Genomic DNA, 13,240 nt, shown 5'->3' with positions numbered 1-13,240 from the left:
GACTGTGCAATTGATTTCATGCATTTTCATAATAAATCTTTCTTTAAGATATAGTTGTGATTTTTACCTTGATTCTGATTTGGGTTGAAACTGCCTGGTGCTATTAGGTGTAAGCCCCAGTTTTCAAAGACAACGAGACAGAGTAAACGCTGGGACCTTAACAAGAGCTCTTGGCTTGTGCTCTCAAAAATTCTGCCAATATTTCTAATGAGAACTTTATTTTATTTTTATTAATCATTTTATTCATTTACATATCAAATGATATCCCCCTTCCCGGTAACTTCTCCACAAACCCCCCATCCCATCCCTCCTCTTTCCCCTCCCTTTGTCTCTATGAGGGTGCTCATGTATCCACTCACCCACTCCCGCCTCACCACTCTAGCATCCCCCTATGCTGGGGCATTAAACCTCCACAGGATCAAGGGCCTCCCCTCCCACTGATGCCAGATAAGGCCATCTTCTGCTACATATGTAGCTGGAGCTATAGATCCCTCCAAGTATACTCTTCAGGCCTTCACAGGTACCAGGCAATATATATATATATACACACACACACACATATATACAAGCAAACACAAATTTTTTTCTATTAAAAAAAACGTAGTTCTAGAAGCTGGAAATGGTAAGGAAATGGTTTCTCCTCCAGAGCCCCTAAAGGAAAGTAGCCTGGTGAAACTAATTTTGGACCTTTGACCCCCAGAAGTTTAAGGAACTCAGTCTTTTGTTTCAAGACACCAGACTTATCATGATTTGTTATAGCAGCAATAGAAAATTGGTACAATTGATAGTTGAAGAGTCACTGACAGTGGTCTCTACAGGTGCAGAAGAGAATGGAACATTCTAAAAAGTAAGTCAAACATCCCTAAAGGGTACCCCAAAGTGAGGTGAATGTACTTCAGAGAGGTAGACTCAGAGAGGGTATCTCAAGACAAGGCTCTGTTTCAACAGTTGAAGATGAGGGCGGTCTTTCCCGAAGGCACCTGACCCTCAGAAATTACAGCTCTTCTTAAGATTCCTGTGGCATCTGGGAGTCTTAAATTCTTAGGTGGAGAAGAATCAATCCATCATCTCATTTATCAGATGAGGCCTAGAGTAAACAGGCCCTGTTTGTGTCTGCATTGTTGCTGAGAGAGCAAGGTTAGGGCTGGAATCAGGATCTCCTCCTTCATAATTAGTTCTTGTCCCATTAAGGCCCTGCCCTGGACAATCTGGAGGTAGTTAGTTCCACAGAGGTGGGACCACTTCACTGAGGAACAACAAAGGACTTCATGGAGCCTTCCCTGTGAGAATCCACCTGCTGCATCATGTAAAACTCAGGGATCTCCCTTCTCTTGGCTTGTGACCTCCTTTTTTAGTCTATTATGAGAAAACGTATCTACTTGCTTAGCTTTGCACATGGACTTTCTCTAGGTTACTGGTCTTACGGGAGGCAGAGCAAGGGAAGTTTCCTATGACTTCTAGAGTAACATTTGAGTGCCAGCCAGGATACTCTCCTCCCTCAGAGCCTCCCTCCCACATTCTCTTTCCAGTAAGCATAGGGGTGCAGGTATCCCTATGGTTTCATATGGCATGGAATCCTCTGGGTATTATTGTCCAGGGATAAAATATCTGGGTCATACAGTAGTACTATTTTTATCTTTTCAAAGAAATCTCAAACTGGTTTTTGCTAATCTATATTAATTTGCAACTTCACCAACGATGAATAAAGGTACCTTTCTTTCCACATTCTTTCTTGCCTGTGTGTGTGTGTGTGTGCATTCACACACACACATGTGCACATCCACCCATATATATATCTTGCCACTTTATTGTGGTTTTTGGGTCCAGGAGTTTTCTAGTCGACTCAGTACAATTGCGAATAGGATGGTTTGACCTCTTCCTCTCTTACTGTTATCTTTTTAAAGTATTTTTCTTGCCTAATTTTTGTAGCTAAGACTTAAGAGATATATTGAGTAAGAGCAAGGAGAGCTGACATCCTTGTCATATTCCTGATTTTAGAGAAAATGCTCTCAGTCTGTCTCTTCCTAATATAAAGTTGTCTATAGGCTTGTTGTATATAGCCTTATTCTTTTTTTTAGATTTTTTTATTCAATTTATGTATATGAGTACACTGTAGCTGTCTTCAGACACACTAGAAGAGGGCATCTGATCCCATTACAGATGGTTGTGAGCCACCATGTGGTTGCTGGGAATTGAACTCAGGACCTCTGGAAGAGCAGTCAGTGCTCTTAACCACTGAGCCATCTCTCCAGCCCAGCCTTATTCTTTTGAGGTATGTTTGATCTATTCCTAAAGTCTCTGGAACTTTTATCATGAAGGCATGTTGAACTCTGCCAAATGACTTTGAAATAATTATGTCCTTGGCTTTACTTATATGTCCATCAAAGATGTTGGTTTGCAGAGTTGTTTGTTTGTTTGTTTGTTTTTGTAATATCTTGACCTGGTTTTGGTATCAGGATGATATTGGCTTCATAGAATGAATTTGATAGTTTTCCTTAACTTATATATACCTAGTGGGAAAATTAAGAGGAATTTGTCTGAGTCCTTCTGTTAAAGTTGGCTAAAATTCAGCAGTACATCTGTGTGGTCCTAGGGCCTTTCTTTGAGTGGAGTCTTTTAAGAACAGCTCCAATCTCAATGCTTATAAAGGGTCTGTTTAAGTTATGTATATCTCTTTTTTTGGTAAAATTAGTGTTTTATTTTATTTACACTAGTCCAGCCTACTAGTCAAATATAAACATCTCTTTACAGATATTAACAGAAGTTTCTCTTGACAGAACTCCAGATATGGAGGAAATCCAAGCACCTTCATAGGTGAAATCTTTTAATCTTTTATTTTGTTGAGTTGCTGTCTTACTATTTAAACATAGTCTTGAACTGATTGTATATCTGAGCTACCCTCAAACTGGTGATCTGTCTCATACTTGAGAGTAGCCACCATTATTTGAATGAATCTTTATACTTTGTATATACTTTTAAATCTCACCCAAATGACACACAGTGTACATGTGCACCAAGACCCAAGCTTCTAAAACAGAGACTAGCATGTGTTGGTGTGGGTAAGGGTGGATGAGTATACGGGCAAGAAGAGGGTAGAGTTCACGTCTCCAAAGCCCATAGTTAACGCTACAAAAGACAAGTTCAGAACTAAAACAAATACACCAACACACAGTTGTAAATAGAGCTCAGTGCTTGAGTTGGTGCCCAGTTCAAAGTCCTAGGTTAACTCTCTGGCACCAAAAGAATAAGAATAAAAACAATATGCCGGGTGGTGGCGGTGGTATGCCACCTTTAGTCCCAGCATTCAGGAGGCAAAGGTAGGCTGATCTGAGGCCAGCCTGATCTACAGAGACAGTAGTTCCAGGACAACCAGAGCTACAGAGAAAACCTGCCTTGATTTAAAAAACAAAAAAACAAAACAAAACAAAAAACGGAAAAAACCAAATAATTAAAAAAAACAATATAAAAATCTTTGGAAAATCTTTAATCCCGTCACTCAAGAGGAAAAGGTAGGCAGATCTCTGAGTTTGAGGCCGACCTGGTCTACTGAGGTAGTAGTTCCAGGACAACCAGATCTACACAGAGAGACCTAGTCTTGATAAACAACAACAACAACAACAACAACAACAAATAATAATAATAATAATAATAATAATAATAATAATAATAATAATAAACAATCTTTGGAAGAAGAAAAAAAAAAAACCTGGCCCTGCCCTAACTTTAAGCCCAGTTGTTGTGTAAGCCTCGTATTTCTCCTGGTGGATTCTCAGAGTAGTTCAGGAATAATTCCAAGGCTTGTGAGGTGCTAAAATGTGCATGACTTTCCCTAGTGGCTTCCAAATTTGCCTCCAAATCACTGGCGGAGAAGTTTTGCTGCAACTGCACATAAGGCTGCAGAGAGTCCTCCCCAAAGTTATGGAGGGGAGCAGCATTCCAAGTCTGGCTGCCCCAAGACTGAGTAGTCCAGACCTGGCTGCTCCAAGTTGGGTTGGTCCAGGTCTGGCTGCTCCAAGTTGGGTTGGTCCAGGTCTGGCTGCTCCAAGTTGGGTTGGTCCAGGTCTGGCTGCTCCAAGTTGGGTTGGTCTAGGTCTGGCTGCTCCAAGTTGGGTTGGTCCAAGTCTGGCTGCCCCACATTGGAAGGCTTCCAGATGTGTTCACCAGATAGCCCTGGGGATAGCTGCAATGGATGCTGGGATACTCCACTGGTGCTGAGCCCTTCTGAGTCAGACCGTAGCTAGTCTTCAACCATTGGTTATTCTGCCAACGCTTGCACTTCATCCTTTGGTTTTGAAACCAGGTCTTAACCTGCTTATAGCTAAGGTTCAGAATAGCAGAGAGTTCTTGCACCTGCTGAAGGCTGAGGTATTTCTGCCTCTGAAACCTGTCCTTGAGTGCACACAACTGGGCCTGAGAGAACACAGTCCGCATCTCCTGCTTCCTTGGGAGGACTTTGTTCTCTTCCTTCTTCTCAGGGCCCTCATCAGCCTCAGGACTAGACAGCTTTAGTTCGGGATTGCTAGAAGAGTCAGGGCTGTCTTGAAGAGGTAGGTCCACACAGAAAGGGCGAGGAGAAGCAGTCTCTTCTCGGAGCATCTTAGTAGCAGACATTTGTAAGCAAGAATAGTTTTCCTCAGGATGAAGAACCGCAGGTACTGGTTCCAAGGAGTCCCCAGAACTGGATGCTTCCCCAGAACTCGGCAGACTGTAGAGACCAGAAAGACTTACACTCATGTCAGTGTGATGGTGAGGGACTTTTAAAAAAGGTTTTTAGGAACAAAAAAAAAAGTTAAGACGTTAAAACTCAGTGTCTAGAGGGAGAAAGATCTTAGAAATAAGAGTTAAATCAACAAGCCAGAATGAAGTGAGCCCGTCTTCCCGAAAAAGAGCAGGACGCCAAATCAGCCTCTCTCAAGTTATGTATATCTTCAGGGCTTAACTTTGGTACATGATATGAATTTAGAAATTCTCCTATTTCTTCTGGCTGGGCAATCCAGCTTTTCCTTAGTATAAATTTTCATAGTCATTTCTAATGATGTTTTAAATTTCGCATGGGTCAGTTACAATGATACTCCTTTGATCTCTAATTTTGTTAATTTGTATCTCTCTCTCTCTCTCTCTCTCTCTCTCTCTCTGACAATTTAGCTAAGGGTTTGTCAATTTTATTAACTTCTTCAAAGAACCAACTTGTTATTTAATTGGTGTTGTGTATTGATTTTTTAGATCTCTATTTCATTAACGTCTCCCTTAATTTTTACTATTTCTTGCTGTCTACTGTGGTTTGGACTAATTGCTTAATGTTTTTCAACATTAAGATGTATTGAGATGCATCATTAAGGTGTTTCTTTGAAACTCTCATATGTTTTAATATGCACATCATACTATAACTGTCCACTTAAGGCTACCTTGACTGCATCTCAAGGGTTCTGAGAGAATATGATTTCATTTTTATTTGTCTCTAGAAAATTTTCATTTCTTCTCTAATGTCTTAAATTACTCACTGTTCCATTTAAAATGTATTATTTAGTCTTCACATATTTTTATGGTTTCTGTAGTTTCTTTTAGTGTTGATTTCTAATTTTATTGCATTGTGGTCTAATAGGAGACAAAGATTTATCTCAATTTTTCTTATTGTTAAGACTTAACTTCTTTCTTGTGATATAATTGATGTTAGAAAAGGTTCCATGTGCTACTAAGAAAAATTGTATTCCATCTCTGTTAAGTGAATATATATATATATATATATATATATATATATATATTCCATATATATATTCCATATATATTCCAGTTCACTCCTAGAGTATTTTAGCTCAGGAGTTTCTTTGTTTTAGCTTAGACTACCTTTCTAAGAATGAAATACTAAAGTATCCACCATTATTGTGTCAGGACTTATGTGCCCCATTCATGTCTTCTACTGTATGTTTTATGAAATTCAAGGCCCCAATATTTGCTGCATAGAATTTACAGATGTTATATTGTTGGGAGCTGACTTTAGTAGAAAGCGGCTAGATCAACTTTGCAGCCATCTGGAACCATATACCCTGATGAAAGACTTGGTTGTCAAAAGCCTATAACAGCTGAAGCACACTCTGATAAATATATTGTTTATCCCACATAGCTTGTTTTTGCTGTTTAGTGACCTCAGCTGTATGGTGCACGTGGTAAAATGTTTTCACCTGTGTTCTCCTACTTGTGTATATAAATACCTCAGAATTCCCTTCAATAAGGGAGACATGAGAAAATAGAAGAGACTGAATCACACCCTGTCTTGTCTCCATTCTTCGAGTCTCTTGCCCCAAGAGCCACACTCTCTCTTGACCAGAGCACTTAGCACCAAAGTGTTGAGGCAGAGTGTGGGGCTCAACATTAGTGGCGCCCGAACAGGGACTCCAGTAAGCGGGATACAGTGGAAGACACCCTGCGCTGGAGAACCAGTGGACTGACAGAGTCTCAATGTTAGAGCTCCAGTAAGCGGGATACAGTGGAAGACACCCTGCGCTGGAGAACCAGTCGACTGACGGAGCTGGCTGAATTCCGAAGTGAAACAAAGGTGATTGCATAGTAACAAAAACGGGGCAAGAAATAAGTAAATAGAAACAGATGAAAAAGGATTTAAAGATGCAAGGAGTAAATTGCAGGCTGCTCTGAGTCAAGAGAGCCAAACAGATAGATAAAGGTTATAGTAACAAAAACGGGGCAAGAAATAAGTGAGTAAAAACAGATGAAAAAGGCTTTAAAGACGTGAGGAATAAATAGAAGGCTGCTCTAAACAGAGAGCTAAGCAGAATGATAATGTTAATTGATTTAACTTTCAAAATGGGTGTGATTCTGAGTTGTATAATATTTTTCTGGATAAAAACTCAATGTAAAGGTTTTTCTGGTTACTGGCTTAAGGAAAGGCTAATTTGGAAAAAAAGGTTTTTCTGTGAGTTTTCTGATGAGGTCATTAAGGTAGTAGTTATGTCTTCCAGAATTATATGGATCAGACATGACAGAGGTAGGCCTCCAGAACACTAGATTTCAGAGAATCAAAATAATTATCTTGATACTAAACCTTGTTTTGAGATTTGTATATTGCAGAATACACAGCTTTGGAGAATGAATCCTACCACCTGCATGTTCACTGATGCCCTGGACTTCCAGCTGGATGCAGTTAAGACAGACTTCAGATGCTTATCAATTTACCCTTCCCCTCATTCCTCTTCTAAAAGTCAATGCCCATGTTCAGCTTGAAGAAGTTAATGAGGAGTCGGCACCCCAATTCCCTGGACTTGGGGACTGAGGTGGTTAATATTAGGCTGTCTTTATCTGTATAATTGTTACTAAGCTGATGCAAAATTCAAGGATTTCATTGGTATAAATTTGAGGGTACAAGGCTTAGACCTTTCACTTCTCCAACAGGGGAAGTTGTGTGTTGCCTTAAAGAGTGTTGCTTTTATATCAACGGTTTAGATATTAAGTCTCTTGTCTTTCGGGTTCATGCTGTTCAAACTGATGGCTTTGGTACGGCAACAGATAACAAATTAAACCCATACAGGTCCGCTATTACAGGCTGGAAGTAGGGGACTCTGAAACCTCTGTCATCAAGACTGATGAGGATTAACCCCTAACTTGCGTGCTAAGCCAGTTAGCCAATGACGGGTAAGAGAGCATATCGAGACCCTTGCCCCTAAAATAAGGGAGGCCTCATCATCTTAAGTGAGGCTGGGGTCCTTTGTTCCAACCTAGGACAGGCACGGTTTCCATAAGTTTTCCCAGCCTTCCCTTTTGAAAAAAATTTAAAAAGGGGAACCTGTTGGGAGCTGACTTTAGTAGAAAGCGGCTAGATCAACTTTGCAGCCATCTGGAACCATATACCCTGATGAAAGACTTGGTTGTCAAAAGCCTATAACAGCTGAAGCACACTCTGATAAATATATTGTTTATCCCACATAGCTTGTTTTGCTGTTTAGTGACCTCAGCTGTATGGTGCACGTGGTAAAATGTTTTCACCTGTGTTCTCCTACTTGTGTATATAAATACCTCAGAATTCCCTTCAATAAGGGAGACATGAGAAAATAGAAGAGACTGAATCACACCCTGTCTTGTCTCCATTCTTCGCGTCTCTTGCCCCAAGAGCCCCACACTCTCTCTTGACCAGAGCACTTAGCCCCAAAAGCGTTGAGGCAAAGCGTTGAGGCTGAGTGTGAGCCTCAACATAATATCTTCTTGATGAATTATTCTTTTAACTAATGTGGAGTGTCCTCTTTAAAAAATATCTTTTAATTAGTTTGATGTTTACTTTGATAAAAGTAAACTGCTTTTTTTTGTTTTTCATTTGCTTGATAGTTGGTTTTCCATCCTTTGATAGTAAATTTTGGTATGATTTTTTTTATAAGTGTGTTTCATGGAGATCACATAGAATTGTATCTTTTTAGTGTTAAGTTAAGGTCATTGTGATTCAGGTTTGTATATGCTTGGCCTAGGGAGTGGCACTTTTAGGAGGTGTGGGCCCTCTTGTAGTATGTGTGTCACTGTGGGCGTGAGCTTAAAATCGGCACCCTATCTGCCTGGAAGTGAGTCTTCTCTTAGAGGCCTGCAGAGCTCTCAGCTCTTCCTGAACCATGCCTGCTTGGATGCTGCCAAGTTCTTGCCTTGATGATAATTGACTGAACCTCTGAACCTGTAGACCAGTCCCAATTAAATGTTGTCCTTATAAGAGTTGCCTTGGTCATGGTGTCTGTTCACAGCAGTAAAACCCTAAGATAGTCAATTACTACTAATTACAGAACAGGATTTTTTGTTTCCTATAGATATATTAGATGATGTTTTGTTTTGCTGGCTTATTGCTATTTCTTTTCCTTCTCCTGTGTTAATTTTGAGGGTTAGCTAAGTTACTGTGTTGGGCATGGTTGTTTCTTTCCAGAATCTAGTATGTTTATCTGTAGTTCTGATGAAGTGTTCATTTTCATGTGTTTGCATAAAGAAGGCTGTCTTTCACCTTTCTCCCTGTAAAGCAGCTCACCAAGAACTTTCTGCAGTGCTGGGGTGGTTGTCATGAATTGCCTTCCTTTGTATTTGTCTCAAAACATCTTTATTTATTCATAGATATTGAAAGAGAGCTTGGGAAACCATTGGTAATAATAGACATTATATGAAACCCAACAGAATTTAAATATATCCAACAAAAAGTAAGTGTTCCTCCTAGCTCCATTCCCCCATACTTCTCATTCCCTTCTGGAGAGTGACAGCTGTCACTCTTAGGAGTGCATTCAGACATTTGTCAGCCTTCAGAAAATGTCAGGAACCAGGACAACATAAGCAACAAGAAACGAGCACTCACCCAGGCCTTGGCTTTGCTTCCTTGAATTTATCCTGAAGAGCAGGAGGCTTCACACAAGCCTCTATGACAAAATTTAATTCACGCATAAGTTTTGAGAATGTCACCCTTTCTTCTCTTTATTTAGTTCCCTAAATAGGAGTTGTTAGAAACAACTTTGGTAAACTTTACAAGACTGGGCTGCTTCATGAGATGCTTGTGCATTCTCTACTCACCAACAATGATAAATAAAAGCTAACATTATTCTTTCCATAAATGAACCCAGCTCTCCAATCTCCATTTCTTCAGGTGGCAAAAAATTTCCTCTCACTGACAAAATAAACATAATATCTTCCTGGCATTTTTCTCCCATTGAGAACAATCTGATGCCCTACTTTCTTCCCTGCCTTCTCTGATGCTTCCCACACATACTTTGCCTCTGCTGGCATCTGATTAGGTTCATCTTAGCCAGTGGGAATTAGCCCTGATGCTGTGCCAAGTATTTCACAATGTTCTCCTAGGTCATGTTGGAGCTCTGTCCCTCTTGTCCCACTCAAAGCCCTTTTGAACAAGCATGGTCCCAGCTATGACAGGAGGTACAAGGAAAGGGTTAAACAAACCACCATCCACCAGTGATAATAAATAATAAGCAAGGGCTATAATAAGAGTGAGATAGAAGGCTCTTATAAGCTACCCAACAAACAACTGACACTTCAGAAGGTGTTGAGAACAGGCTGTGATCTATCCTAAATTCTTCATAGTGTGTAAGACAATTGGTTTTTCAAATTGGCACAACAACCTCCTAGATTGCAGCATTTGATTCGATTTTTGAGAACGAAGAATAACTGTGAGCTTGGGTAGACACGTGAATGGTGGCATCTGTCTGACACCACCCATACCACATTGGCAAACAAATGATTCATTCTTAGGAGTAGGAAGTGGAGCACTCTGTACATTTATTTGGGTGAAATAAGGTTATAGAAGGGGAACATGGAAGTACATTGTATCAGAAAAGCCAGGCTGGAAGCCTACTGGACACATGAGGCCGAGGAAATGGCATAATTCATCACTTGGAGCCTATAAAAGGCATTGTGAAGGCCCCATAACTAACTTTTGTCTTACGTCTTGGTATATGTGTCAAGGATCAACAGGACAAAAATGGATGACTTTCCCAGGAGTTCCAGTTTGGTCCCTATGATATCCATCTTCTATGGATAAAGGCAACTCTACCGTCATCTGTATCTCATCTTGTTCACCCATCTGGACCTGCCATTTCTCTCTCCTCCAGTTCCTTCATCCAGGTCTGGTCCAGCTCTTTGCTTCTGCAGCTAAACTCAACACTACAGCTTTGCTTTTAAGCCGGTGACATGGAGTGGTCTCATCAATCTGATTTGTTATCTCATCAATCTAGATTCTTTTTACCTTTCTCGGTTTCTCTGCTTCTCAGGACTTGTGAAACCTCTTAAATCCTTTGACAGCCAGAACGTATTACAGCCATTTCTGTAACACATGTATATATGTACATATGTGTGTATAGAAAGAGAGATGTATTTACAGTGTGTTGTGTAATATGTAATCTGAGAGTTCATATTAGTAATTTAGTTGAGAATAAAAACCCTGTATGCTTGGCTAGGGTTCCCAGGGAAAGCAGAACTGTTTAGCCACTTGCTTTCATTACACCTGCCATGTCTTAAGCAAAGTGGCGATAGTACAATTCTGGAATCCCAGAGCTGGGGAGGCAGAGGTAAGTGGAGCAACTGAGTTTGAAGTCTGTCAGATCTACAGAGCAACATCCAGGACAGCCAGAGCTACACAGAGAAGCCCTGTGTAGGAAAAATAACACAACACAGCTATATGTTGTGAATATAGGGTTATGGCATAAATTATGACATTAAACAACAACTACAAATGAATTTGCCTGTTTCTGACATAACATTCACACATTAGAAGGGGAAAGTTCCCGACACCCAAGAATGTCTCCTCAATCAGAAGGAAGAACCGGACACACATGGAACAAAGCATGTGACCAAACAAAACCCTTCAAACCCTGAGAAGGACCCTGAAGAAAGAAGAGACACTGCAAATCCAGATACACGGTGTCTGGAGCATTCCTATTGCTCTTGGACTGTGCAGCTACAGCTTTGTCTCTGGCAGCCTACTGTAAGGACAGCAAAAGAGGCAGGGTCACTGCTTGGGGACAAAGAACATTGCATCTTGGACACTGCATGTTCTCCTAGGGCTCCCATCCCTCCACTGCTTACATATGCAGCCTTCTCTATAAAGATCTGACGTATAGAAAAACATCGGTCAAAGACAACCAACCACCATCATGGAGCCTGCCTCTTGACTTTCAACTGACCCGAGTCAGTTTGAAGTCTGAGCATCCATCTCTTCCAGGAGTGACTTCATTTCCTACCTCTGCACACAAGAGTGGCCCAGATTCCACAGTGTTTAGGATTCTCATCTGTAGAGCTCCAAAGGACACAATTACCATTTCTGCCAGAATCATGTTACATCTTTATGTAACTGGATGTCCAAGAAACCCAGATGGTCCCCAACAATCCACAGTAGGCTTCTCTGCTTCAGCTCTCACTCTGCTTGTGCTAGAATGGAGATTCAAAGGTCACTATAACAGACTACAGAAACAGGCTGCCTGTCAGCATGCACACTGCACCCATTTCTAGCAGTTTCTAAGAGTGGTGACTAGTTTTGCCAGGGTGGAGATCAACTAGAAGGACACCTAAATCCCAGCAGACAAGGAAGGCAGGATCAAATGGTAGGAGAAATATGGGCCCCTGTTTGAGAAGGGAATTGATAGTGGGATAGCTGTGGTGTTTGGGTGAGGGACACTACAAGAAGTTCACATCAGATCAGCAATGAGATAACCAAAAGAGAGTGAGGGCTGAACTAGAGGTTTCTAAGCAGAGGAAATGTCACAATCAAATCTGTATTTTAGACAGCTGACAGCTCTGTGGAAGATGAATTCGGTTTTTATAAGCATGACTGATGTCCAGCCCCAGAAGATTTCTTCTGAATCTATAGAGCCCATGCTTGGCTCCTCCATAGCCCTAGAATTGCATCTTTAGAGAATGAAGATCTATAATGTAGTAACAGCTTCCTATTGTGTTTGTGCCCCAAATAAACTATCCTTAGTATTACTTTTTGTTCAGGACTCTTTTTTGTGCATCATATTGACTCTTCTAAGTAGCAAGCTATCCCTTTAGAGTCCCTTGAACACTGAGCCCTCAGGATGCCAGCAGATGGAGGATAAGGTCTTCCCAATAATTCATCTCCTTCTGTCACATCTGTATTATAGACAAGGCCAGGGACATGAGGACATTTTCTATGGTCACTCTGTGAACATAAGTCTAGTCAAACAAATGAAATGAACTGGGCATGTTGCACTGAGCAGGCAGGCTAGAGCTGCATTTACAGGGTGGTGACACAGAAGGAACAGGAAGGACTCAACAATTCCCCATTCTAAGGCCATACATGCTGCAGCACTGGATATCTAACTCAAGAAGTACAACATGACCTTTGGGATATGGGGTCTCCTTAGTATAGTCAAAAACTGGGGAGCTGGCTCAGTAGCTAATAGGACATAATGCTCTTCCAGAGGTACCCAAGCTCACTGTCCAGTATCTGCACCAAGTGGCTCAGAACTTCCTACAATTCTAGCTCTAGAGGGATCTGACACCTCTGACCTCCTCAAATTCCTGCATTTGGTGTACATATACCCTCCTAAAATGATGCACATAACTTAAATTAATTTTAATATCTCTAAAAAGCACAGATTAGAAGTACAAATTCCCCTCTATGTAGGGAGTTAGAACCTAAGTGAAATACCTCTAGGAATGTGGGGATCATTCCAGTCCTTCAAGGTGAACTGTGTTATCTGGAAGGGGCTTCAGCCTTCATCTGGTCATAACTGGATGGGGT

The 13,240-nt window shown here is 40.9% G+C and overlaps 1 protein-coding gene across 1 annotated transcript; it reads right to left on the bottom strand.

Moving 5' to 3' along the window:
- Positions 1-3,723: 3,723 nt before the first annotated feature.
- LOC117710255 (homeobox protein NANOG-like) lies at positions 3,724-4,734 on the bottom strand. Its single transcript, XM_034505010.1, is given in 1 exon segment — positions 3,724-4,734. A coding segment is annotated over 1 exon segment (1,011 nt).
- Between the last annotated feature and the right edge of the window lie 8,506 nt (positions 4,735-13,240).

The sequence above is a fragment of the Arvicanthis niloticus genome, chromosome 6 (assembly GCF_011762505.2).
Source record: "Arvicanthis niloticus isolate mArvNil1 chromosome 6, mArvNil1.pat.X, whole genome shotgun sequence".
In the NCBI taxonomy this organism is placed as follows: Eukaryota; Metazoa; Chordata; class Mammalia; order Rodentia; family Muridae; genus Arvicanthis; species Arvicanthis niloticus.
Note: the sequence above shows the minus strand (reverse complement) of the source record. Positions and strands in the feature narration are given on the sequence as shown.